The sequence below is a fragment of the Mytilus galloprovincialis genome, chromosome 2 (genome assembly GCF_965363235.1).
Source record: "Mytilus galloprovincialis chromosome 2, xbMytGall1.hap1.1, whole genome shotgun sequence".
In the NCBI taxonomy this organism is placed as follows: domain Eukaryota; kingdom Metazoa; phylum Mollusca; class Bivalvia; order Mytilida; family Mytilidae; genus Mytilus; species Mytilus galloprovincialis.
The window spans coordinates 63,802,026-63,828,990 of NC_134839.1; the positions used below are offsets into that span (position 1 = coordinate 63,802,026).

General features: G+C 30.3%; 1 protein-coding gene and 1 long non-coding RNA gene across 3 annotated transcripts; one reads left to right on the top strand and one right to left on the bottom strand.

The window, feature by feature from the left end:
* Positions 1 to 2,175: 2,175 nt before the first annotated feature.
* Positions 2,176 to 25,980, bottom strand: LOC143064100 (cyclin-dependent kinase 4-like). 2 transcript variants are annotated; one of them, XM_076236659.1, is made up of 8 exons: positions 25,820 to 25,980; positions 19,700 to 20,004; positions 7,100 to 7,235; positions 6,353 to 6,520; positions 5,570 to 5,679; positions 4,955 to 5,005; positions 3,842 to 3,977; positions 2,176 to 3,295 (listed from the first exon to the last, which is right to left on the bottom strand). In XM_076236659.1, exons 2-8 carry the CDS (start codon positions 19,933 to 19,935, stop codon positions 3,125 to 3,127), a joined length of 1,008 nt encoding a protein of 335 aa, XP_076092774.1. In that variant the 5' UTR covers positions 19,936 to 20,004; positions 25,820 to 25,980; the 3' UTR covers positions 2,176 to 3,124. The 2 variants fall into 2 exon arrangements, with proteins under 2 accessions (XP_076092774.1, XP_076092775.1); XM_076236660.1 differs by lacking the exon at positions 25,820 to 25,980 and adding an exon at positions 25,651 to 25,715.
* On the top strand, positions 23,966 to 25,655 carry LOC143064101 (uncharacterized). Its single transcript, XR_012975182.1, has 2 exons — positions 23,966 to 24,561; positions 25,444 to 25,655. It is a non-coding gene; the product is annotated as an uncharacterized LOC143064101 (long non-coding RNA).
* Positions 25,981 to 26,965: the final 985 nt, after the last annotated feature.

Sequence of the window (26,965 nt, forward strand, 5' to 3'; positions counted from 1 at the left end):
ATACCCATAACACAAAGTAATCACAGTTTGAAAGTAAGAAATCACAGCTAAAAATGCTCAAACATTTTCAAGTTTAAAAGTAAATACAAGTATGACATCATCACATCTGATTTATCATTTTGCATAAGACATTGTTATCAATTTTATATTTTTTGAAAACACTTTAGGGATGGCTGCAGTAATCATTATCAAGATTTGATATTTTGTTTAACAGCCTTATATTACCAAAGACTAAGCTATTGTATCTTAACTGGCTTTGGTCCTTTAAATTTAAAAAAAAACAAACACAAAAATCTGCAATATAGTAGTAAGGGTATTGAACATTACTTGAAAGTGAAAGTTAAATTTTATATTAATTCTAAATCTGTAAATTCAAAGTTATATTCTTTTTTTTTTACATATCCTTCTCGCACTTTGTATTAAAACAGTCAGATTAAAAGTTCAGATTTTGACAAAACTGTTTCAACTTGAGTCTTTATATATGCTTAGTTTAAAAACATGAAAATTTTAGATTCGGCCAGATGTGATGATGTTACAATTTTCAAAAAAACCAACAAGAACTGATTCATACTTCGCAAATTATTTCATTTCATTTACACCATACAGTGTTCTCCCCAGGCCGTTTTAGCGTCGCGGTACCGCGACGCTATATTTTTTTACCGTGATGCTATAATAATTCCCGCTACGCTATAATTATTTTGAAGATGCTATTTTACTTGTCCTCAATTTTGAACTTTCATCTATTATCGATTATGATCATAAAAATCGTATCACCTTTAATTGTAATCCCTTTAGGTCGGACACTAAAGGCAATTAAGAGATTAAATAGCTAGGTGTTAATTGCCCTCAGGGTGATAACTGTTTGGATGCGAATATCCCAAGCTGACACTTGTCACATGTGACATGACTAATACCACGTGTCTGCAATCACCAATATCGACATGGAGAAATGCAATCACAAAACAATTCGAAATCTACGTTTTGTATTACGAAATTTCAAAGATTGAAACGATTTCTATTTTTTTTTTTTTTTTAAAAGGTCGTTTATTTGTGCAACTCTCTCTTTCTCTTCTGGTAATACGAGAGCGGGAATTTTGGTTTAGAGCTAAAATAAGTCTAATACTTCTTTAAAAAGTTATCATAATTGGCTTAAGTTTATGTTTAATCCATTTAATGCATTAAAAGCATCTTATGCATTCACAATCTCTTGTCAAACAATGTTTATTCTCGGACTCATTTTCGTAAATTTTACTACGGCCGCCATTGCACATTTTTGTGTAAACTACGGATCGGAACCGGACCAGATATGACCAAAATCCGCATTTTCACGATAATGACAACAGATGGACAGTAGACAGAAAAATTAAACCAAGAGAGAAAACTACGCATTAACAAACTATTTGTTAGATAACTTTGTTAAAAATACATATGACTTTGATGTAAAGATAAGAAACAACTGGGACTAATTCATTGAGTGGCATGAAACAATGAATTTCATAAACATGATAAAAAAAAGTTTTTAAATTGATTTTTTTTTGCTTCTTTTGCTACTTTATCTTTACTTGATATAATATAAAAAGTAGTTAATTTTGTATACTAGATAATTTAGTTTTGTATATATACAGGTTGCACTCTGTCAATTCATTTGACTTATTGTTGGGTAACTGAAACCACATATTTATTTTTATTTGGCACAAGAGGAAAAAAATAATTCTGTAACTATAAATGAATAAAGAAGACATAAACAGAAACAACTGTTTTTGTGGTTATAGTTTAATTGTATTCTCAGTTATGAATTGACCAATATAAACTAAAACATATAAAGGAAATAGAGCATCAACGCGACGCGACAAACGACATTAAAAAAAATACAGTTACTTTTTTTTACGCAAAATGTGATGCTATCCAAAATTTCTGGGGAGAACACTGCCATAGTAAGAACACACTTAAAATCATAACAAATTTCATTATAACTGTCGCATTTGTATGCATTTTTTAGAAAACATTTAATTTTCCTCATTTTAAATAAACATGTGTGCTATTACCTTCAATTTTTTTTTTATTTCTAATGATTTCATAGCAAAAACTGATTTTTTCTTTCCCCCTATAATCAAGATCAATTTTTTTTGTTCAAAATGTGAAAAATCATGGAAATTGGATGATACATAATGATTATTTTGTTTGATCATAAGCTTTTTGTGAATTTACCAAATAAACTCGTAAAAAACATGTACATTTTAAAAAGAAATGCAGATAAATGGAAGCTGTGTTTATGTATATATAAGTCGTATGATAGATCTAGTTAAAATGAATTTTCAAATGTATGATTTATAACAAATACATTTTTACCAATAGTTGACACACTAAAATGCCCTGCCTGCTGCAACAATTTGATACAATTACTGAAAAGGTCAATTAACTTTGAAAACTGAGGTCAAGGTCAAATTCTACCTGTCACCCTTTAATGTAAATTTTCTTTAATGAATTCATATTACTGGTATCAAAACACTGTTTAACTATTATAATAATCAAGTATTGTTTCTGAGAGAAAAATATTTAGTCAAAAAAGGAATAAGGTAAAACAATATGTTTAAATGTTAACCCCACTGACTTAAAAGTAATCTTCAACGAGTCACTGGTGAGACAAATCATCTTTTTTAAATTGCCATTTGGTAGTTCATAGATTATAAAAATATTAAAATATTAAATCACTTTCTTCTTAACAATGAATGTATACACATTTCTGTTTTTGTTCAGCATTACAAAAATACTCCTCTGACTAATGTTTGTATACACATTTCTGTTTTTGTTCAGCAGTGCAAAAATACTATCTTGACAACTCTTGGAAGTTTTATATACAACTATCTTTTTTACTATTCACTCATTTGTATTCCTGAATTATTCTTTTCTGTCCTTGCATTGATTTAGCCAACCATAAAATTCTTGTACCCTACAATGGAATTCAATAATTGATGGATAAACCTTATTACCAGCAAACCCCTGATCCTAATGTTCTACCCAATCACAGAAAAGGAATCATCTCCCTGACACTGCTAAGCAATCCAATCAAAACAAGGGTTTCATTTCCCTGACACTACTCAGCAATCCAATCAAAATAAGGGTTTCATTTACTGACTGGAGTATCAGATCTGCTGCTAGTATCCAATCCTGAATCACTTTCTGACACTGACATAGAACTTGACGTCCGTAAACTATCTATTTCATCTCTAAAATAACTATGGTTCAAAGCATTTCTTGCACTTATTCTTTTATGTGGATTAAACTGCAACAGTTTCTGAAAAAAAAGTGAAAATTTATAATAATAAACACATGTTTTATTAATATTGTACAAAGGAGACTGCACAGTGTTTTTTCATTAGCTGCTGTATCATATATATCTATTTTGTTTATGGCTTTATCGCAAACCAGGCTGTTAGTTTACTTATTTTATATTATGTCATTTAAGAGCCTTTCAAAGCTCAATTATTATTTTTGGTTTTGCTCATTGTTGAAGGTAATACAATACCATATAGTTGTTTGAATCCACATCATTTAGTCTCTAGTGAATAGTTTATTTGTCTCATTGGCAATCATACCATATCTCTTTATTTTTATATACATAGAAAAAGTTTTATATCTTCTTAAATACTAACACTTGGTATATTGTAAAAACAAAAACCCACCAGCAAAGCTTTATAACATTATAACTATTAATTAACTCTTCTTGAAAGTGAGTAAACTTCTTATATGCATTTGTGTATTAAAAAAAACAACTAGTGTTGACTACTAGTGATACAGTGAGTCTTGAGTAAATTGTTTCTGGTTGTAATCTATCAATTACCTCTAGTAAATCTTGAGCGTCAGATTCTATTTCTGGAATATAATGTTGTAGTGGCTGTGGTGGGACTGGTTTAAATGAGCTCCATGGTAACGTAACATTTTCTGGCCAATCATGTTCCATTGGAAGTCCCAGAATTCTACAAGTTAAAAAAACTGCCAAAATTACAAACTATAATCTGATGAAACTGATTAACAATTAGACAGACCTTGATAAATATTTAACAAATGAAATGAGTGAAAGCAAATAAAGCAATATTTAAAAAAAAAAACTCATAGTAATTATAAGAAAAGAACAATCTACTTCATAATATAAATTAAATTTGTGCATGTAAATGTATGTATATTTTCTTATATGTTAATGATATGACTACTGGTCTTTAATGATTTTCTTCTAACGTTAAAAACATTCTGAGAAATTAGCAATACAACATGAAAATCACTAAAGAACTAAAATTATGACTAAACAGTATGGAATTTGCTCATCCCTCATGGCTGAACAGTGATCTATAGACGCTTACATCCACATCATTTTGTCTCAATTGGTGAATGGTTGCATCATGGGCAATCATACCACATCTTCTTATTTCTATATTTTTAGTGTATGGCTGTTTTGCTATGATAAATATATATGATGGATGAAACTACCATCCTTAAATTGAAATTTTAGATTCTAGGTTATATATTATTGCAAAATATGGTGCTACTCCATCTGAGATCATACAAGTGGTTTAAATTTTGGTTAAATATTACAATTTAACCATTAATGAAAAATATAATTTTATTTAACATTCAAACTTAGTCTTGTATCATTTTAACTTTTAGTTTCTTGTGTACAATTTGGAGTTTAGTATGGTGTTCATTATCACTGAACCAGTATATATTTGTTTTGGGGCCAGCTGAAGGACGCCTCCGGGTGCGAGAATTTCTTGTTGCATTGAAGACCTGTTGGTGACCTTCTGCTGTTCTCTGCTCTATGGTCGGGTTGTTGTCTCTTTGGCACATTCCCCATTTCCATTCTCAATTTTATTATCAATACTTTTTCTTTACTAACACAATCAGAATCCTACAATTTATTATGAAACCACAGTACTTTAAAATTCACCACAAAACTTACTCAAATATTTTGGCTAACTGATCTATATCTGACTGTCCACAAAACAATGGCCTGTAAAGATACAGTATGTAAATTACACATGTAAGGCAATAATAAATACACATACTATACATAGCTGCATAAAATGTTTATGAATAAACACAATGAAAAAATCTCTAGTAACCGTGACATCAAAAAAAGTTAAATAGAAGATAGCATTGATCTTTAAAAGCTTTTATAGTCATGTAATCATCTTTATGCAAATCATATGCAAATGTTTCAATAAAACATAATAAATAGAAAGTAATTATTGGTTGGGTTTAGTGTTGCTAAGTCTTTCATTTTCTTTTGTGATCCATATATTGTTGTATGTCGTCGTTTTTTTGTTTTGTGTTCTGCCATGGTATCGTCAGTATGAATGTCCCATTGGTATTTGTCATAACAAGTGGGAGGTTTAGTATAACCAGGAATATAGCAGTTATATTTCACTTGTTCCGCTGATAGACAGCATTTGATTTGATCAGTATTTATTGTCTTCCCCCTTTTTTAATTTGCCTTGAAAGTTCAGTATTTTTGTTATACTTTTCTCCCCTTCATTTTTATATTCTTCCAATATATGCATAAGTACTATCATACCTTCTGATGAAAAGTTCTGCAAATATGCACCCACAGCTCCATAAATCTACAGGTGTGGCATAAGATGCTTGTAAAATTACCTCTGGAGCCCTATACCATAGTGTTACCACCTGAAATTCATAAGATTTGTTAACATCAGTTTCAATATATCAAAGATCCAATGATTACAACTTTAATAATAAAAGAATATAAGGAAGGGTAGGTAGATGTCAATGAGCCTCTTTTTAGTTTTATCCTCCTTATCTGTTAGTATTCATCCATTGATAAGTTGAGCATTTTTTCCATTAAATTTTTATATTGTGTCGTTTTGTTGTATTGTTGCACTACTGTATCAGATTAGAGTGCAGGTTGAGGCTAAATATAATGTTCAAACCTGCTGCGTTTGTTTGCATCTGTTCTTTGTCAGGAGCATGATGTTTAGTGGTTGTCGTTTGCTGATGTGGTTCTTAAGTGTTTCTCATTTTTTTTATAAAGATTAGACCTTTGGTTTTCATGTTAAAATGGTTTCACAGTTAGTCATTTCAGGGGCCCTCTATAGCTTGCTGTTCGGTGTGAGCCAAGACTGCCTGTTGCAGTTAAAAGGCAGTTTATTTGCATCTTACTGATAAATCTTTTTAAGAAGTCACTGTTAAATTAAAATTTGTTTTGATCATATAGACTGAGATTAAGTTAAAGCATGTGTCAACATTTAAGTTGTAGTTTGCAATTTTTTTTTTTAGTTCATGTACCTGCAAACATTAAGCTAAATATTGTATAATGCTTATCAATGATTAGTCCACTAACCACTGAAGTAAGAGCCATCTGAAACCCGTAAACTCGAGCAAGACCAAAATCAGCAAGTTTTAACTGGCCATTTCTTGTTATAAGTATGTTCTGTGGCTTTAAGTCTCGATGTACAATTCGATGAGCATGAAGAAAGTCTACACCATTTAGTAACTGATACATTAAGTCCTGAAATATGAAGAATATCAATTAATTACATTATTCATTAAAGACTTTGTTTCATTACAATAGAATGTTCTTGTTCTTATCTTTGCTCTAATTTAGAGTATTTTTTTCCATTCATGTAGGTTTTTTAAGAACCAGCATATCTTTTCGATTTTCTGAGTTGAAGGAAGTAAGAGAACTTGAATTCTGTTTTCAAGCTTTTGTTTGATATTTGTCATTGGCAATTATGTCAAATCTACTCTTTTGTATAAATCATTTTGGGGTTCTTGGGGTTTTTTTTTGTGGGGACAAAAGCACACTCCTTTAATTTTTGTGAATGTGAATGATTCATGTTTTTTCCTAGTTGAGTCCTGTAAAGTTATCTATCTAAATATGTAGTTTCATAAATACATTACAGTTAGATGTTTACTTGACCAACCATATGGAACAATGATAAAAAAAATACAATGACACAATTATCATACATTGTGCGTGTATTACCCTTATAAATTGATTTGGTTTGTAGCAAACATCCATGTCTTGATTGTTTTAGTTTCAGGTAAATAGTATAAAACAAGATCTGATATTTTCAAAAACTCTTACTCTAATTCTGTCTGGCCCTAGTCCTGGTGATGGACATCTTTCTAAATAGGCTGCCAAATCCTGGTCTATGAATTCAAATACTAAATTGAGACGGATTTCATTTGCAGTTTGATTTGTATGTTTCACATCAAGAAATCTGAAAAAAAAGGAGTTTGAAATATATTTTCACATTTGTTTGAAAGCCATAATGATAAGACTGAAAATTGCAAAACATTCATTCTTGATTCTGTTTACAATAAAAGTGTGGAACCTTCAGTCTAAGATCTGAAGTTTGGAAAATGAGAAACAAACTCCTAAAACAATCATGTAATAGCAGCTGCACATCTTGAACAAAAGTACAACCTGCCTTAAAAGATCTTAGAAAATTCAGGGATCAGGGTTAAAATCTGTAGGAAGAGTCAAAAATTAAACAAAATAGGTTCTCAATTTTCCTCGCCTGCCCATTTGCCATCCTATATGGCCAAAAATCATATTTATGAAAAATACAGAGACCAACAAAAGAAGTTAAGGTTAAAATTTGGGAAGGAGTTTAAATATGGGTATACTTACAACATTGGTGCGAAGCTGACATTATTCAGACACTGTTTAAAGTAACAGAATATAAAATTGGCACGAAGCTGACATTATTCAGACACTGTTTAAAGTATCAGAATATAAACAACAATTAGTTAAAAACTAATCAGTGGCGTAGCTAGGTCATTTTAACTTGTACACCCGAACCTGGGCAAGGAGCCTAAAGGTCTCAAGCGGGTCCAGGTCAAGGCACCTGCTGTTAGTGGGTTTAAGAGGGCAAATCCCCAAAAAGCTATAGAGTTATCGAGAATGAGATACGATCCCCGTCATTAATAAAACTCATTAGTAGCACATACTATAGAATATAAATGGTTTATTTTTTTATGTTTAATTCGTTCATGTGCTAATTAGGAATCTAATGGTCAAAGAGAAAACATCCAAACCAATAACTTTGAAATATGTGTAAAGGGAGCTGCGGGTAAAGCATTTAATTGACAAAAAAAAATCTTTAATGAACATGAAATAATTTTTTTCAGAGATGTTCAGGTGCAATATTAAAAATCGTTAAGAGTTCTTTGCTAACCCGCAAAGTGAATCCCTTTATTATTTATTCGTCCTTTACAGGATTTAAACAAATCAAACTTTTTCTTTAGATATTTTTTTTCAATGTGGAACACTAACGTTTGCCCAATATTCATGACAATCTATAGAGGTTTATAAGTTTTATCATGGAAAAAAATCAGACCATCTATAGTCCGTCTGTCAGTACAGAACTGAAAAAACAAACGAAAATAATAAACTTTCAAATTTTTTGCTTAAGACATTAATCTAAAAAAAAAAAATCTTCCAAAGTTTCATAAAATTCGATGTAGGTTTGGCTAAGAAATTAATATGAGGAACAATCTTAACTTTAACTCCAAACTGTAACTTCTTGTTAACTGGAAACTCTTTTAGTCATAAACAGTTTTTGACCAACTTCTATAACATTTCAAGAAGGTTTGACTAAGTAATGATAGATATTTAAAAAAAACCTTTAACCACATACTGTACCTAAATATTGCCACCGAGAAAAGAACTGCTTTGAAAAAAAAAAAGAAATTACGCAGAATTCACAGTAGTTTCAGACTTCTACAGAAAATAAACGAATATACAGTTAATATGATACCATTTTGTTAAAAAATTAAATTTCGTCCCTTTAATTGAAGAAATAAGTACAAGGCTGATGTAGATTTAACTACTTCTTTTTATTTTTAGATTGATTTTTTTTATAATTAAAAATCAAGTGTACGCCCGGGCGCTTTGACGTAAACGTAGCTATGCACATGCTTATTGATAAATACTGTACTCTTTAAAAACATCATACTTAACTAACATAAAAAATAATAACCTGATACCCCTTTACAGGATTTGATTGGAACAGCCCAATCAGGTAGAAATCTATTGATCTATTTAATAAGGTTAGCTACATAGATTTACCTATTACATATGTAGAAAATAAGCAAACAAAATTTAAATCAATACTTGTAGGTAAATGATATTCATGACCAAGAGAAAGCCATTTAAACTGTTTGGAGCATTGACTTTTAAAGAACCTGCAAGAATTTCTAAAATATGAATGAAATTTGGTGTAGGTTGAAATTTAAAAGGGAGAATTCAAATAATTTTCATTTAAATTTCAATCTTACGTGACTAAAATTCATATAAGAAAAGTTCATTCAAATAAATTTTTCAGGTTCCAACTTGTGGTTAAATGATTTTTTGGTTTAATATAACAAACTGAAATAACACTACTTTTAATAGAACTATTAAATTTGTGAAAGTATTCATCTAACTTAATAACATTTTTCAGTAGCATTTAAAGAGAGCGCCAGCACATATCGAGGTCTATTTGGATATGCAGTTTTTATGTGTAGATCTAAGCACATTTAAATGAAAAATATCCCTGACAGATACAGTTCTTAAAATATGTCAATATCTAAAAAAAAAAAATGTTTTCTTTAAAGTACAAAATTATATCTTATAAAGGGAAACAAGCTAGTCAAAGTATCATTAAATACTAAGACTATTAATTATGCATATATAAAATAATCACATGATCCATGATCATACACTTGATTAGGTGACTTCAACATTAACTAACTGGGCAAATAACCAACAGAATAATACTATCTTCTGGTATAAAAATTAGTGTCTAGAGCATAGATCACGTCCTTAAATTTGACAGAAAAAGTGTCTATGGCATGGATCATGTTTTTAAATTCTACATATATGAACAATCCCAGGCAGATTTCAAAGACATTCATGAAATCCTATCTGGACATCAAGCTGGACAGCTCAATGTTGAAGGTTATACTTTATCCTATACACCACTAATTCATGGTCCCATTGCTTTCTATGTTAAATTCCTCCATTTCAAACAGGCACACCTCTTTCATTTTAAGTTCAAATATAGTGGCAGTCATTGCATGTCAAAGAAACGCTTTATGGTGTCCTGTACTGAAAAAATCAACATACCTTTAATGGCATATAAGAAAGAACTGGTTCCCGGAACTTCGGATGTACCAAAACAGGTACTTCAGATCTGACAAACAGACTAAATGTACCCTCTTTTTTAAATTTGGTGCAGTTTTTTTAATATTCAAAATTTTAAGTCCAAAAGTGTTCTACAATGATCACCAGTCCTTCAGCTTTCATTTGATGCCAAAAATACCTAAATATTCCACATATTTTGAAAGTTACACTCATGCGTAGGAACTATTTTGTGTTAAATATGTACTTCTTTCTGGTATGTGCTTTCTGGCAGGGCCTGAATTAGTGGTGTTACACCATAACCATGATAATGGTTTACTTTCACAAATTGTGACTTGGATGGAGAGTTGTCTCATTGACACTCATACCACATCTTCTTAATCTCTCTAAAAGTTTTCAAAAACATGATTATTTGAACAGAACCTCTTTAAGATCAGCAAGACTCTCCTATTAAGAATAATTTATTGCCATTCAACTTGCAGTTCTTAGAGGCTGTGCAGGAGGTCAAATTTCCATGCTATTATGATCTGGCCATATGGCCATTGCAAACATCACCTTATTTTATCAAATACATTTTCCTATTTAACCCTTTTAAATTTGTCTTTATCTAATACTTTAAGTGTCTAAATTGACTAAAAAGCATTGTTCTAGGATCATTTCCTATATAAAGTAAAATGTCTTATTTGACTCAAAATCTTAATTGTCCTATGAATTTTCCACACATATCTACTGGCAATAACTATAGTGTCTTATTTGACCCAATGCACTGTCTTATAAACACTCTGTATATAAAACCTTTAGCGTCTTATTTGGTCGTCTTATTTGGTCGTATTGTCCAAGGAACATTTGTTGTATGTAAAAGCTCCTTATTTGACCCAAATTACCTCATCCATTGTCTTATAACTTATACAATATTCTGTCACATTATCATTACTTCGGCTGACTACAGGAAAACACTTATTAATACTTCCCATTAAGTATTGTTATCTTCATTTTAAACAAGTATCAAAGTATTTCTGTAACATTAAATTCATATAAACAGTTTCAGTCAGTAAGTTTTGCTAATTTTATAAAATTTAAAAAAACAAAAGGGGAGATAATTAGCAATATCTTATTCACTGTTGTCTTCTAACGCTATAACAATGCAAATCATAAACAAAGACAGCAAATTGTGAAAGATGTGCAGTTTATATGTAAACAATCAGTAACCCATTGAAACAAAAAAAGAAATAAATTCAAAAGACATTCTCTTCTCATTGATTGATTAAAGTTAAATAAATGCAAAGTTCTAAATAAGTGAGTCTCAGGGTTTTTCCCACCAAACTTTGCAAAGGACTGACACAATTTTGATATTTTGCAATAGAAATATTGATATAAGGACCATCAGATTTTCTTCAAGGACCACGGTGCACCAAGAGGAAAAGTTTTTGAGAACTGACAAGCTGTTGAGCAACAATACTTTTTTTTCTTTTAAACCTAAACGTACCATTACTGTTTCAATCTGTTATCATGAAAATTAGTACTAGTTAGTTAAGATCCATCTCCACAATAATTGAGACTTGGTGTACTATGAACCTCACCACTATCAAATAATCCCAGCTCTTTTTACTCATTAGAAACAACTTTGGGGAGTCTTTTCAGAAACCATTAGTACATGTATAATAATATGCTAGGTCAGGCCAAAAGTTTTAACCTCCAGTGGAATTATCCGAATATTTCTACCAGAAAATGTATTAATCATTCCATCAGCATAAGACGTACAGTGACACATTTTATCAAAGCATTCTATTTGCTAACTTATAGTCTTCACCTTTTCATATATTTACAATATTATATTAAACTGAATCATGCCAACAGTGTCATCTGAAATCGTGATTCAGTGATTTTTGTTTGATCAGCAATAACTTATCATTATTGTATCACATATACTGTACCTATACCATTTTAATTGACCTTAATTTATAGAATAAGAATCTTTTTAAACTGGTAGACTGTCCTAATCTCTCTAAAGTGGATCATTTATTCTGAATTAAAAATGGCAATGAATGCATGGTAGCTTAGCACTGACATTATGGTGGATAATATGTATGTATACATTCTTTTAAAGGGATCTTTGTATATTATCTACATGAGTAAATATATCGTAAATTCTTTGGAAATAATAGTACAGCCTTCAGGTTAAATTTATATACACTATTATGTATATATATTTCAACTTATGTATTTATATACCATTTACTGAAGAAAGTAAAAGTCAACTTGAGAAATATGTATATTAACGGCATGCCTCATTTATGAACCTCTTTAACTGTCCTCAATGCTTAGGTTTCTTTCTGACAATTACCAAGGTTTTATACTATATATGCTACCCACAATACATACTGTCCACATTATCTTGAATTGATAACTGTAATTCCAAATACATGTACTTCTGAAAATCTGTTGAGTTTTTGGAGGTTCAAAGCAAGATACATCAACTACATCAGAGAACAAAATGTATTTTTTAAAATGAAGTCTCAAAAGTGGTATTCATGGTGCAAAATTTTCTTTAATTTGAAATGTAGGTCATGGTTTCTATTTCTTGTGGAATGCAGGTTTCACAGAATCTCCTGATTGTCATTCATCATATCTATACAAGTATCCATATCAAATATCATAATTTACATTGTCAAAAATGAAGACAAGTTGTTCATTTCAGGGATTGATGTGTTCTCCCTTTATAAGCCAATAAAAGGGTCTAATTACAAAATCATTGATTGTTGATTACTCAATCCCAGTGGCAAATATTTCATGCATGTTCAAGAACAGGATCAATTAACAAAACATACAATAGATAGGTTCTGTAAAATAAAAAGTCTGGTATAAAGGTCGGAAAAATTTGAAATGCCATCGGAGAAGGAAGGGATATATATTGAATAGGTAAGAAGATTTGCCTTGTAACAGTCTTCATATAGTATGACGCTCTCCCTACAATAGGCATCAGATTAAGTTCCTGATCTGAATGGATGTGGCTGCCTACTTGTAGTTGTACATTCTGCCAAATGGATGGCCCCGATTGGAAAAGGTTTTACTGACCGTTGGAAGAAGACCTAAGTGACCATATCTCTATTCCCCATGTCATTCTACAGAATGATATATATCTACACAGTTGAAAGTTCAAGTATTATCTCATAATGGGTTAATGATAATTCAATAACCTTTAAATTATAAATAAAAAGGTCAGACAGATTTGAAAAAGCTTAATTGTAAATTCCCTTTGAGTTTATTCCAAATCTGAAACTGATCTATAGGTATATTTGCCAACGGTAAAATTATGGAAATTTAATCAATCTTATAAATGATATGACGTCAGTTCATTAAGAACCTTGTAGATTAATTATAGTCTACATGTAGATTATCGTTTAGTATGAAATCTAATCCTGATATTAAATTACTGCTCTATGTGATTAAATCAACCAAAATATGTGTCATATACTGATGATGTGCATCATGATCAGCTAAAATTGTAATTTGGGTTATAGAATTTGGGTTCTTGGTATAGCGAGTCCATGAGCACTGGACTTATCATTTTCAAAACTGGTGAGGTCAAAAATACATCAAAATTGTAAAATGCTGTATCAACTGAGCACACATATATCATCATTTTAAAACATAATATAAAAAATAAAAACAAAACAAATCAAAACCTTGTAATTTTTTGACAACTTAACAATTATAAGAATCAATTAAAACGTTTAACCATTCCAACTTTCAATGTCTTATGATCAGGTTACTTCAAAAATATAAATATAACATGAAACAAACGCTATGTTTAAAATAAACAATAATATTATGTTTTATTTTAACTATTTGCACTTTCAACAATCATATGATTTGACACAAAACAATAGCTTATACAATTTAAAAAACAAAATATTATCACGTTTTAAATGCGTTGAAAATGACAGCGCATAATCTCTTCAGATTTTTTTTTTCATTTCTGGTATGAAATCTGGACAAATAAACAAACGAGTAGGTGGTATTATTCAGGAAGGATACCACATATATTTGAATCTATCTTCCTTTTACATATGCTTTCTTACTAGAACATCAGCTGCCGTCAAGTGCTCACGGACTTGAATGACATCTAACTACATGTATTGCAGTATATCCAAATTGAGCTTGAGTTTTATGCTTTTGAGTTTGGAGTTCTGGTACACTTTTGATTTATTAAGTCAGTTTAGAAGCTTATATTTATAATAATGATGAATCTTCCAACTATGTATACTATAACTTTCAAATATATCAGGAAGTCCTTGATCATTGATGAAAAGTTTATATACATGATTTTTGCAGGATTTTCTCAGCCCGTCACATCTGTTCTCAACATACAATTTAGACATGGAAAATTGAGAATGGAAATGAGGAATGTATCAGAGACAATTGAAAACCCTGACCAAAGAGCAGAAAAACAGCCCAAAAACGCCAATGGGTCTTCGACTGAAAAACCCACACCCAGAGGTGCACACAGCTGCCACCTAAACACAAATTTCTACTAGTTCTGTGAAAAATGGACATAACACTATATTCTGAAACATATAAATGAACTAAAATTAACAAAACATACCAGACTAATAAAGGCCAGAGGCTCCTGACAAAATTCAGACAAGTCCTTATTGTAATTTGAATCTTCAAGTGAAAGTTAACTCTCATACTTGAATTTGAAAAATATTAGCTGTTGAGTTAGGAAAGGAAGTTTTTCTTCAAGTATTGAATAAGTGGATAGATTGAACTAAACCTTATGGTTTTGACAAATTCTCCATACAAGCCTATTAGGAAATTTAAATTTAGTTGAACCTTCAAATTCATGGTACACCTAGGCCTACATCTGCAGTCCAGGAAAATTAGCACATAATGAATAATAATCATATAATGTTGAATCTACTTCTTGCTTTCTTCCATATAAATGTACCTACATTAGCATTCAAGATCACATTTTTAAGATAACCCAAACTTTCACTTATTACTGTTAGTATTTGGGTGTTAAATGACCTATATATAAACAAGTCTATATTTGTACAGTGAAGTATTTTGCTACACCTCTATAAATATATAAGGTCCATTATAGATTTTCTTTTGGGTTGGGTTTTATGTACAATAAATTTAGTAACTTCTTATCGGTAGACTAATTTGATAGTTTAAAAGAAAAAATAATTTGAGATCTCATATTGAATTATAATTGGATGGGTTAGGTGTTTAAAGTCCACTTGCCATTATTAAATGCAATGCACATAAAATTCAGAATGGGAAAATTGAGAATGGAAATTGGGTATATAATCTGACCAAAGAGCAAAAAAACAGCCCAAGGCCAAAAATGGGTCTTCAACACAGCAAGAAAATCTAGCACCTGGGGACAACTTAAGCTGACCCCTAAACAAACCTGTGTTCTTGTCCAGAATATGCAAAATGGGACAGGAACAAGTAAATGTGATATTTCATTTGACAGATCAGCACTTTAGGTCAGTTTGTATGGTTAGTTTGATGCTGATGTAGATGGAATCAACAACATCCTACAATCATGGCAAGCCTTATAAATATCACAAGGATTTAGAGCGCAGAGTAAAATCCAACTAATGAAAAACTTTATAAAAAGTGTTTAAGCTATATACATACACATCTTTACATAATTTGAATGGTTTTTGTATTCTTAGCTTTGTGTGCAATTAATGTATCATTTAAAAGGAATAATGTTTCAAGATTTTGTTTGAATCTGAATATTTTTAAAATGTTATTCAAATCAAAATTTTTTAAACTTTTTATTTTGAAAGGAGAGAAACTTGGTTGTATTCATATTCATTTATAAAAAAAGTTACTCTAAATAAAATTTTAGTTCAAATACAGATTCTTATACTGGGTCAATATTTCATATTTTTCATAATTGGCCCAGCAGTTTCTGGGGACATATTAGTAAAAGTCAATGAATGATGATTGCCAATTGATAGGAATTAGCTCTTTTTGTCCTGGTGAGCCAAAACGATATAATTTTCTAAAAGGATTTTTACAGTTTTTCCAAATGAATTTGACTAAAAATCAAGTACATTTACCATTGTATATATTTGAAACCTTACATTCTCTTTTTGAAAAGACTAAATCTTTATGATTTATCTAGTTATTGTGTACATGTATTTTAGCAGTAACTAAACTGCATTTCAATCAATCAACAGAAGTAAACACTGTATGAAATGAACACCACTATAAACAATAATTGTAATAAATATATTGTCACATTTATTCCTCACTGGGGCCTCATATAAATCATCAAATTAGTCATGTATGTGGTTAGTAACAAAGAACTGACCTCACACTGTGACCTGGTCAGTATAATCAGATTAACTAATCGTAGTAATTAAAGTTTGATGCTAGTAATTTAGTCAAAGGTTAAAGTAATTAGCCAGGCTAGTATTAAGATAACTGTCCTAGTTTTCAGACAACTTTAACATGTAGAATAATGAACCACAACTGTATTGTTAGAGTTTATACTTCAGAAAAATGGAAGAAATAAGTACATTGTAATGATTCATCCAAAATTGCAGGCTAGATATCAGGGACAAATAATACAATTAAAAAAAGCTTTGATAACACTTCAATTTTGTTTTTCTGATTTATTTTGATGAAGGCCACAGACAATTAATTTAATCGTATATACATGTAATAACAAAAGTATATACATGTATATGTACATTCATAAACATGTGGTAAATGTGTTATAATTTACTCTATCTCTAAAAGTCGTGAAGATCTGGAATCATCTAATGGACAATGAAATGGAGGTCACTGTGAACTCTATTTGGTGTCATTCTAGTCGAAAAGCCATAGAATGTTTAGCGAACAAATAATATTTTAAACAAAAGTAAATGAAGCATGAAATGTATGTCACGGTGACCACCATTTAGTGTTAATCATGAACATACACTAACAAATAGTCTTCATATGATATTGAGATAATTGTGAAGATAGTACCTATTTTTTGTTTTGGAAAATCACACAATTCAATGAAGCATGAAGATCTATATGTACTTCCAGACTTATCATAAGTAGGTTTGATTGACATATTCTAAAGGTGTTTAAAAGTGCGTTTTCCAAGTTCATGAAACATGTAGATATGTCTAAATTACAAGTACAAAAAAATGTAACATGTACATGATGATTTTTTTTTTTGCAACCAGTGAACAGATCCCATACATGTGAGGGAAAAAAAACATGAGACAATTGCAATAAAGCATTTAATAAAAGTTACAATGTTATACTACAGTATTTTATGGCATAAATGAAGCTAGCTTTTTCTCCTTAATGTATTCCTCCCTAATAAAGGATGCCTGTTAGAACTGACACATAGTATCCAAAATTTGTTTTAATAGACAAGACCACAAAAATTTGAGTCATTCGTATATGAACTTCATTATAATTTAGGTGGGAGAGCCTAATATGATTCATCTTAAATTCCTAATTGTGTGGTTCTAGCTTATATTGTTTCTAAAATAAAACAACTGATGTGTAAAAAAATAATAGTATTCAATTTTAAAATACTTTATGAAGATCAACTGAAATGAAAATTACAAAGATGGAGTTATTATAATATATAATTAAGTTAAATCAAAGATGCCATCAAAAACTTCAATTTACATACAATGTGAACATTATAAAGGACTTTTTTTAAAAGTCAAAGACAATGACATGAACTTCTTCTTTATTTGAACTTTCTGAACTGAATATTTGAACTGTATGATGGTATATTTAATCATACTAAAGTTTTTAAATTTTGCCATGTCACACCTTGAAGTCTTAAGAATACTTTAACAGTAAACTATTGATTGGTTTTGAACTGTTCACCAGTATTTGTCTGACCTTGTTGAACTGGGTCACTTTAAATCTAGATTTCCCCATTTCCATTCTCAATTTTATTACATCCCTTTATAAATCATTTGCTTAATATTTTACATAATAAAACATAGGTAATCCAGTGGAATTGATCTACATAATATACACCCAAATAAGTTATTTTCATAAGAATTTAACAAGGTCAACCATGCATGAGTATCATATTTTTCTTACTTATTTTGTTTCTTACCCACATTGTTCATTGTCTTAAATTGAACCGCACCCTCAAAATTGAATGATTTGGGAATCATAGTAATGCAACCAATTTTTTCAAGGTTATCCTCTCCCCGACTAGAATATATATCTTACTGTTTTTTACTAAAACAACTTAATCCTTATTTTGAAAAATTTTGCTTTGATCTTTTTGTTTTATAATTTCTGTCTCGGTCTACTCTTTTTTTCAGATAAGAAGAGTGAGAACACTATTACTTCACAAGCAAATTTCATTGTTGTGACCTTAAAAAGACTAGTGATAATTAAATACTGTTGACACTCAAAATTGTATAATTTTACAATGTCTTGAAAGGAGGTCAAACTATATGTAATTTAAAGTTGGGTTAAGGCATTTTTATCACAAAAAATCTCTAACAAGAAAATAACAACTCTGCTCCTTTTGTATTGTTCATGAGCTGTGTAAGAGACTATACACAGGACATTTGAACCTTTAAAAGAAACTATGATATGTGACCTCAGCATACACAATAATTCATTACAAGTTTTGAATACTTTAATGTCACATATTTCTTTATATGATAAACATTTCATGTTGTTATATGAATAATAAATGATTATTAAAAAATATATATAATTATTCATACATTTCTAGCATTGTTTCATGCATGTAAAATATTTTTCTCAATTATTTTTAATACTATTTTGTACTTCAAATCTTTGAAAGTTTATAAGACATATGGCTACACTCAATTACATCACTAATTTATGCATGATGTAAAAATGTGTTAAACGTTCTCTCTGGAAACATTCATTATTTTACTTGAAATTGCCTACAATTGACAAAAGTACTCAAAAATGAAACTGATGTACTGTAAACTAGTTTTATTTACATTGCATATTCATGAATGTTGATTTCTTTGTTCACATTATATGTCAGTTCCTAAATACAAAGTGAATTGAATTTTAGAAAAGAAAAAAATATTTAAAATTCAGAATTTATTTTGGCATTTATTAATTGAAAAGCTTTGTAAAAATAAATGCTTTATAAAATAACTCATAGGCTCATAGACAAGGTGCTTTTGTCAGACAATCCTAGATGATTCTGTTAAATCAAAATGTGATTCAAGGAGGGTAAAGTTCTTCCTAAACCATTCAAACTCATATTTATTATATACTTGAAATATTAGTCAGTTTACTTTTTGGACTGCAATTGTGTCACTGAACTTTGTGTTTCAGACAACCCTTAAGCAATCAATATTTTGATGTTCTTCATGATTTTTATATTGTAAATTTAACAATGGTCTTTTTTCAAAATAGCTAATCAATATCTGATAAACCAAAGGTTTAATCATAAATTCAAATTAAGGTACTTCAAATAAATCCAAACTAACATCTGTATCAGATACCAACACCAAAGCTGTGTATATAGCCTTAGGAAGCTGTAAATTTTCAAAACTCTTAAATTACCTGACAATGTTTGGATGTTCATAGTTTTCCAGTTGTTTTAATAAAGCAATTTCTCTAATTGCGCTCATTGGCATGCCTTCTTCTGTGTTTTGTATTCGAATCTTTTTCATCGCCACAAGTTGTCCCTCTTTGTCACGAGCCTTATACACTGTTCCGTAGGCACCATTTCCGATAACTGATATCACCTCATAGTTGTTGTTATCAAACCTTTCTTTTCGACTGGTCATCGCTAACATCCCTTCCCTCAATTACCATGGCAACCTTAATAACATGTCTTTTGCTGCCATGGAATTACATGATGAAACCTTCAAGATAAGATATTAAAACTTAAAAAATTCTTGTTATGAAATAGTTCTCTTTCCTTTACATACTGGAGAGTTAAGAAATGACAATAAAATATGTTTGTTACAAAGTGAAATCAATGCCATCCACTTCATTTTTAGCTTCAACGAAAAGATGTCTTGTTGGAAAGCATACCACAACTTCAATCTTTATAAAGCATATGTAATAGATAAGATATGTTCAACATGTTCAAATGACTTTTGATGAGAATTTTTCATGATTTCCTTTCTGTTGATGTTTAATAAAAAAAAAAAATACACAAAAAGGCACATCTGATATTCAGACATAGGAATAACCAATGCAAGGAAAATGCTTGTCGAATTTTATTTTCAATTGATCTTGCGGTTCTCACTAGAAATAATTGTATGTGTAAGTGTATCATATATATTAACTTATTAAGTCAACACTTGTGGCTGATAGTCAGGTGAAAACTGTCTCATCATACCCATGCCTAAGTGGGTAGTCAATAAGTCAAATAAAGAAGTTGATATTATAGCTGTAGTCTAGTAAAGGTTTGTGTACACGTCTAGGATACCACCAAGACAGGGAGATCTTCTGAATCTTTTTAATGAGATACATTTATAATGCAAAAGAATTGAAGAAAATAGGTCCTTTAACCCAAAATATTCAAATGCTTTCTTACTTATTGAAGGTTGAATCAATAATAAATCAATAAAACATAGCTATTTTCACATAAAACAAGTCATCAAGACTGTAAAACAGCAGTAATACTGAAAAATGGCAAAACATGATTAGACATCTTTGTCACAGATTTATACCTGTACTACCTAGTAAATCATTTATCTTCACCACCTAATCCAAAGATTATTTATAAACTGTACAGTTATTCTAGATTATCAGTTTCACCTACATTGACTTTTTACCCTAATTTGATATCAATATTTAAGTTTTTCCAAGAAAAATGATTATTTAATATTCATATGTTCATATTTATGTAATTTTCTTTGCTCAACTGTAAATTCAATGCATTTGTACCAAGCCACAATTTTGTCACATGTGAAGTTCAATTATCAAAGTTACAAGATCAAGAAAATTGTCTTAGTTTAAGTGTATATACTTAAAATTTCTACTGATTGAAAGTGGATAACACTATCTTCAATCATCAGACATACATGTATATATATCTACATGTAGCTTATAAGATTATTTACTTTTATCCTGCAATTGGGTGTTCTAATATACAGATACAGCCCTACAGATATCGCTATTCTGTATCTGTATACTATACAGATATCGCTTTAAAGCTACGCCCACTGTCGGACTGAGTATTGTATGAACCCGCATGACCTCAGAATGTGTATTGCAATCCCATTCCAACGACGTATCAATTGCGAATTAACGATTTCTTTTATGCGTTCTGTTTCATTTCCAACATTTCTTTAGAGCAATAAGAATCACACCAATTTTCTGAAAACATACACAAATAAACAGCAGTCTTTTCTACGATGACAACTATAACTATCGATATAAAAACTTGAATGTGTATGATTGTGTAACAAAACTAACCATGTCAATTTCAGCATGCATTTTTAGTGAATGTCGAGTCTGAAGCGTAGGACAACTTGTACACTCCTGTTTCAAATTGAACAATGTCTTGTTATTTGTTTTTACTGTTGAAATTAGTTGTTATGATAAAATAGATTATTATTCACTTTCAGCGATGTATTATTGTTGACAATTCGAGATTCTTTTTTTGCGAACCCATCTTCAGCTGAATGTGTGATTACTGTACATCGTATTACTACACCGGCCTCAAGGGATTTCAAATCAAAAATAAATGCGAAACATGTGTTTTTGTGTCTTTTAAAACACAAATAATATACAGAATTAATTGCAGGATAAAGACAATAACTGTTTAGTGTCTTTAAATATCAGCTGTATTTGTACTTGGCTCGAAACAGGTGTAATAGCTCCCTAAAAGCTCGCATACACTTTGTTTCCCAGCCTCTTACAAATACAGCTGATATTTAAAGACACTAAACAGTTATTGTCTATGTATATAAAATCTTCAAAATGGATTATTCATGTATAAGAATGCAGTATGACATTTCATACTTTTACAGGGCAGAATTCATGCATACCAAATGAAGAACAGCAATGAAAGAGTTGTTCCTTTGATTTTTGTGGGGTTTTTTTGTTGCTGTGACTTGTGTCATGGATGGATGACATACATTGTATCCCATTTCCTGTGATTTCTCTTATATGCAGTCTCATTCCAGGTTAACATATGGTTTTTTGTCAACAATAGAAATTTTCAATTAAATTTTTTCAAAACAGAATTCCACCAAAAAAAAAAATCATGGTTTGAAATGATTGGCCAAATATGTCATTCATGTATAAAATGATTATTTTTTTTGTGTAATTCCAATTTTAATCTGAAACATTTACATCTTGCAAGGTACATTGATATTATATTTTATTTACATATACCAAGGATTTGTATAGTAAGTTACTTACTATACAAATCCTTGCATATACATATAAACATTCTATTAAAAAAAGAAAACTTAATATCATAAATAATGTAAATATTTCTTGTGGATGTTATAAATCAGCAAATTATGAATAAATATTCAACAATTCTAAGTTCTTTGTATTAGGGCTTTCTCGTGCTGCTTACAATTTCACCATCCTTTACCATTAAAACTTCAATAATCTTGCTCATAAGTTATCTCCCATGTACTACTTATCATTGATTATCTCCCATTATTAATAAACATTCTCTTCTTAATTTGGATGTCGCTTCTCTTATTTTAAATTATTGATGCATTTAAAGATTTACCATCTGTAGACGGTTTACATGTACATGCATTATATACATATAAAACTCAAAAATATGTCTGTATCATATTAAATGGTAAAATTAAAAATATATTACACTTTTTTTAATTTCCATTAATAATTCTTATTAAAAAAAAAGCTTAAAACATTATCATTGTTGATGGGATGTGATTTCCAGGAACAAATCAAATCAATCTTTTTACCATGTTTTTGTCTAATTGCGGGTAGCAAAAAAAATTGGGCAATGTACAATGTAGACATTTTCATCAAACATTTTCTGTAAAAACGACAACAAACATCTAGTCATCTATTGGTGTGGCCTAGCATATAAATATGTATAGATAGCAGTTTATCTGTCTAAAAACATATATCTATGATTTAATTTGTATATTGCTTTTTGATACGGATGCTTCTCATAGGCCATATATATTGGTATATTAATAAATGTCAGGTTTAGGTTGTTAGGTTGTTAGGTTGCTTAATTTAATGACATTTATCCAGGATCTCCTTTGATTTATCATTCTTCTGTAATCATGGTAATGGTCATTTTCAATAAAATGTTATCAATTAATCAAAATTAACAGATTTTTATAGACATACAAGGGACAAAAAATTCATGTGAAAATACAGGAAAATTATTTAAAAGTTCAAATTTCAACCACGCTTTTCATAGTTTCAGTGAATGATACACCTGTTGGAGTGTCATCTGTGTTGTTAACTTGTTATACAGTATTCACAAAGACCTTTTGCAGCTACAAGCATGTGATGCTCATTTAAATAAATGGAGAATGATGCCACTGTTTGCATTTAACATTAAATAAAGGGAGATAACTCAGATATAGTAAAAGTGAAGCTACCGAAGTTTGTACTTGATCTGAATTGTGTGGTAATAAGCTAAAACATTGTGTATAAATTTCATCACATTTGGTTGAGGTTAACTTGGAGAATGGAAACAAATTGAAAATAATCAGCAATTTAACTGTTAGTAAAGGGGCATCAAATTCAATCTAGAATGATAAAAATAGCTACCAAAATTCAAACTGTTTACATGATCTGTCTTTAGTGGTTACAAATGTATGTTCTTCTAATATATTATATGATAGTATAATACTAAACCCCTAATAGGAGGAATTGTACTTGATATTCATATGATGAAGAAATAATCTTTCAATCAGTTTAATTGAGATCAGGAGCTGGCATGTCAGTAACTGCTAACTAGAAGTCCTTTCTTAATTTATATATCATTGTCATTTTGTTTAGCTTCTTTTGTTACCTATTCTGACATCAGACTCTGGAGTTCTTTTGAACTGAGTATTACTGTGGGTATTGTTGTGTGTTTGTTTTTTCTACACTAGCTAGAGGTATAAGGGGAGGGTTGAGATCTCAAAAATCCTGTTTAACCATGCCACATTTCTTTGCCTGTCCCAAGTCAGGAGCCTCTGGCCTTTATGTCTTGTATGATTTTTTTTTCCTGCATATTTAAGAGTTTAGTATGACGTCCATTATCACTGAACTTGTATAAATTTTTGTTTAGGGGCCAGCTGAAGCATGCCTCCAGGTGAGGGAGTTTCTTGCTACATTGAAGACCCATTGGTGGCCTGTCTGCTCTTTGGTCAGGTTGTTGTCTCTTTGACACATCCACATTTTCATTCTCAATTTTATAAAAATTAGAAAAAGGATATGAATTTGGGGACATACAGTAGTACAGACAGACAATGGTAAGACTTAAATAAAATACCCCTTTCTGCAAAGACAGGGGCATACCAAAAAATTGTTTAGATTTTATTGGCCTGTAGTTGAAATTTTTACAGGCCTGATAGAAATTTTACAAGAATGAGTAAGGCTGATGATAGTGAGTCATATATTTGTATCATCATCAAACCTTATAGTGCTGCTTATAATATTTTGAAAACAAAATGCAAACTTACAAAAGTAAATGTATGTCATTGATATTAACCATTGTTTATCATGTTTATAGGCTTATAATTTGGATTGTATACATGATATATGTATATTTTTGTAGACAGTCACACTCAATGCAATTGGTAATTTTTTGCTTTCTTTGATCTACATAAAAAATATTTAATCATTATTTTACATAAATTAAATATATATTACATGTATACATGTACATGGTTGAGTCTCGTTTAAAGACCTATTATGAGGGTAGTAATGCCCTTTACTGTCCGGCGTCAAACGGTCATTTTTCAGCTATCAATAGCGTCAAATTGGTTACAAATTTACTGTGTTTTGACAAAACATTTTTATTGGGATTCGTCAGAGGTTTCAAATAATTTTCGTTACTGTCATTTTTAAGAAAAAATAAACGTGATTTGTCAAAATCAGCCAATTTTTTTTTATCAACTAAAAGAAAGTGTGCATTTTATCATCATGCGCCAAAAATTACTGTTAATGTCATTTGGAAAGATTTTTTACCGTTATTCCTCATGAAGGTATACCCCCCATTACCACCCTTTATTATCATTTATTTGTTTCTGTATTTAATTTTTAATCATTTTAGTTTTATTTTGTTCTGGATTTTTTTCTTTCTCCATCAAGTTCAAAAACCTTATTTAAACATGTTCAACTTTTTTTTTCAGGTGGATGCATTATATGGCCATCATGGGCCCCCAGATAGGCCTGAAGCAGCGTGTATACAAATTATTTGTAGTAAAACAGTAACATGTCAGAGAAAATCCACATACTTTTGAAATTTAAAGTTAAACGGGACTTTTTTTCACCTTGGACAGGTGTTGTCTTTGATTTACTGTGATCAGCTAGTATTAAAAGTATTAAAAACGTTTCACCTCTATGCAAATTTTTTCATTCATATGTCGGCTTCTATTCTATGAATGAATGAACATGGTCGGTCTATTCGGAACATCGTTTCTCTTGATCTTTTGTTTGCTAGAATGGAATGCAATGTAAATAAATCTAAAATTTTGATATAAATCATGATATTACACACAAACTCACCTGTTCAACTTAAAGTCTAGTTAAATATGTATCATCCAAACATTTCTTTTTGGTAAATAATTCCTTTTCTGATTTTTAATTAATTTTCTTTATCTTTTTTCTCTTGTTGATACGTTGAGCACTCAGAAATATTCCGCGTAAAGCCACGACATCGAACGCAGTTTTGATTGGTTTAGATAAACTATTTCTAAATTATGCATACCTTTCAATAGGTTAAAGGTCAAGTGGAATAGTCAATCGGAATATCGCGGGGGTGTTTTAAACAGGTATTTGGCAATAACGATATACAAAAAAAATTGTGTAATTTCGAAATTCACAAAAAGAAAAATATAGTTCCTTATTAAAAAGGAATAATACTTCACAATAAAAATACTTAAAAAATAAACTTTTCCGCAAAATTCACTCCTGGACACTTTTGCATGGTTTTCTGTGAGACAAGCTCTTAAATGGGTAACATTTTCAATCATGGTTATTCATGTCAGTGTCGTGACAAAAATGACTTACATGTCAACGTCTTTGCACAAACGATACGGTTATTAACGCCACTTTTATTGGTGACAATTTTCCCTTAAATTTTGAAACTGCAAAAATTGAAAAAAAATAATAACTAGTATTATCTATTACAAGTTTACCTGAAACAGACCTGGCTGAGGTATCCAGAACGTAGGTAGAACCGGACGTTATTTATCTAACTTTACACGTTTATCGTTTTAGGAAACCACATAAATTGAAAAGTAACATTTACCAACACATTTAAGAAGTACAATCATCAGCATATCAAATGTTTAACAGATCAATTTTAAGAAGTAAATAAGCAACAGCCAGGGGAATCTCATTCAAAACGTGTACGGCAACAGAAAATAATTGATTTGATAAATTGGATTTAAAAAAAATACACTGAGACAGATGATCCTTTCGGTCTCGAAAATAATATCATGGAAATATTAGTAATCTATCAAGAACCAATTCTGTTGACGTTTTGAATATAGTTTTTACTCACGGAAAACTGTATATAAAACAGTTCGCATTGCCGGACCAAGGATTAACTCGGGCTTCTTTTGCCTTGAACTGAGTTAACTATATGCATTTTGCTGTCCACATTAGCTACCGGTATATGGTTAGGGTTGAGATCTCACAAAACATGTT